General features: G+C 42.6%; 1 protein-coding gene across 1 annotated transcript; it reads left to right on the top strand.

Annotated features, from left to right (window-relative positions):
* The first annotated feature begins 814 nt into the window (after positions 1–814).
* On the top strand, positions 815–6,061 carry LOC128210870 (uncharacterized). Its single transcript, XM_052915224.1, has one exon. The coding sequence runs from the start codon at positions 815–817 to the stop codon at positions 6,059–6,061; it is 5,247 nt and encodes a 1,748-aa protein (XP_052771184.1).
* Positions 6,062–6,923: the final 862 nt, after the last annotated feature.

Genomic DNA, 6,923 nt, shown 5'->3' with positions numbered 1-6,923 from the left:
GTCAAGAAAACGTCCTGTAACGCCGACTGAGTCTGAGGAATCCCTCTCTGAGAGTTCACACACACTAACCGAAGATGTTATACAGGCTTTTCTACACGCGTATACAGCTACTCCTCGTGATTCATCTCCAGACACTGAGCTAGGGGTAGAGGATGTTGATCTGTCATCGCCACAACTTCTCAAGTCCGCGGATTGGGCTTAAGGTCAGGATGCAGATTGTACACTTGCTCGAGTAAGGTCACTTGTCGCTCTTAATAAAACACTAGATAAGGATACTTACCTGCATGTGACGCCTGAAGTTAGGAAATATCTTAGAGATTATGACCGTTTATTCCTTGAAGATGGTATCTTGTATCATAGAGCGATACTGAAAGATGAGAATGTCAACCAAGTTGTCCTCCCACAGTCTGCACGTTTTACTATTTTTAAGGCATTGCACGACGACCTTGGTCACCAGGGCCGTGATCGTACTATCAGTCTGGTTAAGGAGCGCTTTTTCTGGGTTGGAATGGACTCTTGTTCTGAAGACATTAATTATTGTTCCTTCTATAGTCTATAACAATTTAGTGGACACAGACCTTATTCGAACTGATAGTAAGTTTCACGATGTAGTTAATATTACGGACCGCAAAGTACTGTGGACTTCCGGGGCCATGCTTTCCGGTTTAGAATTTTCGTCGCGATAGAAAAATAAAGAAGTTAAATCAGAGTGTTTCTTCGTTGTAAATTCGCCATCGACTTATCGTATCGAACATTTGGTAGCAGAGCGTGGTTGTAAATGTTATAGACAGTGTATCGTCGCTTGTTATCAGCCATGTCGGAAGCGATCGACGATGAAATCTTCGAGTTGAAGCTGCAGAAAAGCCGTTGTAAATCGGCTTTTACGAAGACAAAAAACAAACTTTTGAGTGCCGTTTCGATAGAGGAAGAGTTAGAAAAAGAGGAAATAAGAACACTTGAACAGGAATTTGATAAAACTCAAGAAGATGTGTCTCAGATATTTGAGAAACTGTGCGTTCTGTACAAAGGAAAAAAGGACAATGGAAACCTGGAAAAAACACAAAAAGAAATGGAAATTAATGAGGCGGAGTACAGCAAAACATATGAAACTGTTCAAAATTTGGTAGAAAAATCCATCTTGAGTGACAGTGATGCTGGATTAGTTCACGAAGATCCAAAGGAGGACACAAAACTAGGAAATGATATGTGGAGACAAATGAAACGCGTGTCCATTCCAGTGTTTAATGGGGACAAAAAGAAGTATCAAGCCTGGTTTGCTGCGTTCAGTGCTTGCATTCATAATGCACCTGCAACAAAGGAATATAAACTGTTGCAGCTGAGACAGTATATATCCGGATCGGCATTGAAAGCAGTGGAAGATCTCGGACATTCCGCAGCTGCATATGACGCAGCATTGGAGCTCTTGGAGAGAAAGTTTGGTGGAGAACGGCGGCAAGTGGCAAGGTACTTGGAAGAGCTGGAGAAGTTCACTCCGATGAAAGAGGAAAATGTAAGATCTATTGAAAAACTTGCAGACTTGGTTGATTTAACAGTGGTGAATCTGACTGATGCCAAAAGACTTGAGGATTTAAAAGACGGTGCACTTTACATTCGCATTAAAAAGAAACTGCCCGAGAACATGCTAACACGCTATCACCGCTACATCCATGTAAATAGTGAAGAAGAATCAGTAATCGCGCTTCGTAAGTGGCTCCTTCAAGAAGCAGAATTTCATACGCGAGCCGCAGAAACTGTGTATGGAATGGCGTACGGACATAGTGCTGAGAGACAATGTGCTGAAAGACATGGCGCTGAAAAACAGTACGGTAAGCAAAGACCACAGCATCGTTCTTTTGTCACACGGAATAAAGAAACATGTGTCTTTTGCAATAGTGACGGTCATGTGATCTGGAAATGCTCCAGGTTCAAATCCCTTCCGGTGAATCGAAGATGGGAAATCGCAAAAGAAGCTAGGCTATGTTTCCGTTGTCTGGGAGACGACCATCATGGGGGTGAATGCAAGTGGGACAGGCGTTGCGGGATAAACGGGTGTCCCAAAAATCACAACAGACTGCTACATGCAGACAGCAGGCCCGCCCAGAAGAACAACCAGAATGAGGCTGCCGGCTTTCAAAGAACAGCAATGACGCATACCAGTACATTCGTGTCAAGAAAAGACAGTACGCCAGAAAAGAGGTATATTGCTCTTAGAACTGTCCCTGTGATTGTTAAGCATGGAGGGAGACACATGCAAATAAACGCGTTACTTGACGATGGTAGCACAAAGACCTATATCAACGAAGATGTCGCGTGTGAGCTCGGTGTACAGGGTCGCGCATCGGAAATGACTGTAAATGTTCTAAATGGAATCTCGGACACATTCCAAACAATGCCTGTTAGTGTAGGGCTGGAAAGTTTGAATGGTCATGTGAACATGAATGTTGATGCAAATACGACAAGAAATGTGACTGGAACATTAAAAACAATAAACTGGAATGAAGAAGGACAAAATTACCCTCATTTGCATGGAATAAAGTTTCCTTGCATTAAGAATGACAAAGTGGACATGCTAATAGGTAGTGACTACGCGCAGCTACATTATTCCTTACATGAAATTAAAGGTGCTCCGAATGAACCGATAGCTCGACTGACACCTTTAGGATGGACATGTGTTGGTCCATACTCTAGTTCTGGAGAGAATAACACTTTCAACACCTTTTTCCAGAGTGACATAGAGTTGAACAATACACTGAAGCAGTTTTGGGAAGTTGATAGTTCTGGAACTACCGAAAATAATGTTCTGACAGTGAATGAAAAAAAGGTGATAGAAAAGACAGAAAAAACTGTGAAATATGAGAATGAAATGTACACAGTTGGATTACCGTGGAAAGAAGTAAATGTTAGTTTGCCCGACAATTATGACTCTGCCTTGAAACGCTTAGAAAATACAGAGAAAAGGTTGAAAAAGAATCCAGTGGTCTTCAGTGCGTACCAAAAAACACTTGAGAACTATGAGGAGAAAGGGTATATTCGCCGAGTTAAACCATCCGCAAAGAACAATCAGGGTTGGTACCTACCGCATTTTCCAGTAATACGTTTAGACAAAGAAACTACAAAGATCAGAGTGGTGTTCGATGCTTCAGCCAAGTGCCAAGATGTATCGCTCAATGACAAGATTGAACAAGGGCCAAAACTGCAGAGAAATTTGTTTGATGTTCTGTTACGTTTCAGAAGACATGAAATTGCACTGATTTGTGACATACAAGAGATGTATCTTAGAGTTGGAATTATAGAATCGGATAAAAAATTCCAAAGATTCTTGTGGCGGACAGACCCAGAAGATCCTCCAACCGAGTACGAGTTCAACCGGGTCGTATTTGGTGTGAACGCATCGCCCTTCTTAGCTCAGTTTATTGCTCAAAGAAACGCGAAAGAATATGAAAATGATTATCCAAGGGCGGCAGAAACAGTTCTAAAATCTACATACATGGATGACAGTATGGATTCGGTGTGCACAGAGAAAGATGGTGTTGAACTTTACAAACAGCTGTCATCACTTTGGAGTAAAGCTGGAATGTATGCGAGAAAGTGGCTTTCCAATTCAGCAGCAGTGCTAGAGAACATTCCGCAAGCAGATCGATTAAAGGAGGTTGATCTCAGTGAAGGGGGGTTACCAGCAGTCAAAACTTTGGGTGTTTTGTGGGTGGCCGACGACGACCAGTTCACATTTCGAGTGAGTGGGCCATTAGAGGGTATGCAGTTTACCAAGAGAACATTTCTGAGTAAAATCTCATCGTTGTATGATCCGCTAGGGTTTTTGGCTCCTTTTACCGTGCGTGCTAAGCTTCTAATGCAAGACATTTGGGTATCGGGAATAGATTGGGACCAAAAGCTTAGCCAATCAGACAATTTTAAGGTTATAGAGTGGTTTGAAGAACTAAAACTGTTGCCAGAAATCAGAATTCCTAGATGCATTAATATGGGATTAAACACTGATGACTTTGAGATACATACATTTGTAGATGCTAGCAGCAAAGCTGTCGGTACAGTTGTTTATGGTAAAAGTTCAAATGGAAGTAGTGCCGTCATCACTCAAATTGTTGCAAAGAGCAAGGTCGCACCGATAACTTCCGTCAGCATACCGCGTCTTGAGCTCATGGCAGCTATACTAGGGTTAAAAACAACCGTGAACGTGTGCCGGGCAATAGAAATCGACATGAGCCATGTGACATTTTGGTCTGATAGTATGAATGTTCTGTGGTGGATTCGTGGACAGAGTAGGCGCTACAAACCATTTGTGGCCAATCGTGTTGGAGAAATACATGAAAAGTCAAGTCCGAATCAGTTGCGATATGTCCCTTCGAGTGAAAACCCTGCAGACATAGTTTCGCGTGGTATGTCTGTTGACAGTTTGGTCGAAAGCAAAATGTGGTGGCAGGGACCCGGTTTTCTTAAGGACTCTGTAGAATGCTGGCCAAAGAATCCAGTCGTAAAAGGATCGGATGTCGATGTCGAAATGAAGAAATCCCTGTCCGTAGAAGAAAACTGTACATTTCTTGAACTATCAAAGAGAGGACCAATGAGAAGCGACGACCATTCTTGGCGGCTTATTCCGGAGAGGTTTTCAAGTTGGACGCGATTGGTCAGAGTATGTGCCTGGGTGTATCGTTTCGTTACAAACTGTGTCATCGAGAAACAGTCACGCGCTACTGGAGAGTTGACTGTTTGCGAAATCCGCAATGCTGAAATCGTGATCATAAAGCAAGCACAAAACGACTGTTTCAAAGAAAAAATCGCAAACATATCGCGGGGACAGAAACTTTCGAATAAAAGTAAGCTAGTCGGGTTGAATCCAGTGCTAGATCAAGATGAGCTTGTTCGATCAGATGGTAGACTGAAGTATGCTGAATTCCTTTCGTATGATATTAGATTTCCCATCATCCTACCAAGAAAGCACTGGGTTACCAAACTGATTGTTAAACATCATCATGAACAGGGTTTCCATGTGGCAGGGACAAGTCAGACGCTTGCAAGCCTATCCTTGCGTTTTTGGATCCTGTCTGGACGAGAAGCCATCCGCGAGTGGGAAAATGAGTGCATGAAATGTAGAAGAAGAAAAGCACAACCAGCAACGCAGATCATGGCGCCACTACCAGATATCCGGCTGCGAAACTCTATGAAAGCCTTCTGTCAAGTCGCGGTCGATTTCGGTGGTCCGTATATCACTGTTCAGGGAAGGGGAAGGCGCAGAAAAAAACGTTATCTGTGCTTGTTCACCTGTCTTATGAGTAGAGCAGTTCATTTGGAAGTGGCTTTCGGGTTGGACACCAGCTCCTTTATGAACGCTTTCTATCGTATGGTAAATCGACGTGGTCTTCCAAAAGAAATGATATCAGACAATGGCACGAACTTTGTTGGCGCAGATCGTGAATTGCAAGAGTTGGTAGCAATGTTAGACACTAGTAAAATATCAGAGGACGGTGCAAACAAAGGTATACAGTGGCATTTCAATCCCCCGCTTGCGCCGCATTTTGGCGGGGTTCATGAGATTATGATTAAAGCCGCAAAGAGAGCTGCGTTTGCGGTTTTGAAAGGTGCTGACGTGACAGATGAAGAGTTAATAACCGCATTCACTGGAGTAGAAGCGTTACTGAACTCCAGACCATTGACCTATCAGACCGCAAACCCGTTGGACCAGCTTCCGCTGACTCCCAATCACTTCTTGTTTGGGCAAGCCGGTGGACATTTTGCCCCAGAGTCGGTCGACACAACCGATTATAGTCCGCAGAAACGTTGGAGACGTCTCCAAGAACTCGTGCGTCACTTCTGGGGACGTTGGATGCGTGAGTGGTTACCTAGTTTGACATCCCGGAAGAAGTGGTACTTTCCACAACGAGACCTGAAAGAAGGAGACGTCGTTCTGGTAATCTCACCAGACACACCACGAGGTCATTGGCCCATGGGACGAATAGAGGAGCTCCACAAAGGCAAAGACGGTCGCGTTCGTGTTGCATCGGTGCGCGTTAAAGACACCACCTACACTCGTTCGATAACAAAGTAATGTCCACTTGAAGTGGATCGCGTATAAACCAGTGTTTGAATCAACAGACAAGCGCGTAAAGACGCTGTAGCGCGTTAAAGACGCTATTATGTTCAACACAGTGATTCCGCGAGTGTTGGTGTAAATTATTAATTGGGCATAATAATCCCAAAGTGTTTCCGCGCAGCCATATCTTCGCGTGTGATCAAAAGTTCCCATTAAATAAAGCGCGAATCGGGAACGAACCCATGACTTGATGTGCAGAATAACAAATGACCCGCCAAGATGAAGACATGATGTCGAGCAGAGACTCATATACATGCAATTGTCTAGGGCATGTACAACAGATTTATGATTGTATCATAAAAATGTGTTCTGTAATAATTTTATTAAGTCAGAATCAGAACTGCAAGTGTTAGCAGTTGTCTGAGTGCCAAAAAAAACTTCATTTTTTTGTCTCTTATTTAACAGAGATTTTATGTTCTTCTTAATTCAGAAAATTATCTGTATTCATGGGTTTTGGCACCCAGAGTTTTTTGACTGTATTCTCTAGGAGAGTTTACCTTTAAAAAAAAAAATGGTTATGTTAGCCTGTGTGTAACATTTATAGAGTATTATAGAATTTTGGTGATTATTGATGCAAGATGGTATCTGCATTGTCTGCATTTAAGCAAAATTATTCAGTTAGGGTCATATTTTCCTAATGAAAAACAACACAAAGCCGTATCTTGGGTTTGATGTTGGGTTCATTTGGAGAATGTGCTTGAATTTTTTTTTTAAGTATTTTACAAAGTTGACAGGTAATGCAGTTCTTGCAGATCATTTAATGGTAATTCTGAATGTGTGCCAACTTTAACAGGCTGTCAAGTAACAGGCTTGTTAT

The sequence above is a fragment of the Mya arenaria genome, chromosome 12 (assembly GCF_026914265.1).
Source record: "Mya arenaria isolate MELC-2E11 chromosome 12, ASM2691426v1".
In the NCBI taxonomy this organism is placed as follows: Eukaryota; Metazoa; Mollusca; class Bivalvia; order Myida; family Myidae; genus Mya; species Mya arenaria.
Note: the sequence above shows the minus strand (reverse complement) of the source record. Positions and strands in the feature narration are given on the sequence as shown.

Excerpts from the sequence above, each read along its gene's own strand:
- LOC128210870 (XM_052915224.1), top strand. The coding sequence starts at position 815 with ATGTCGGAAGCGATCGACGATGAAATCTTCGAGTTGAAGCTGCAGAAA.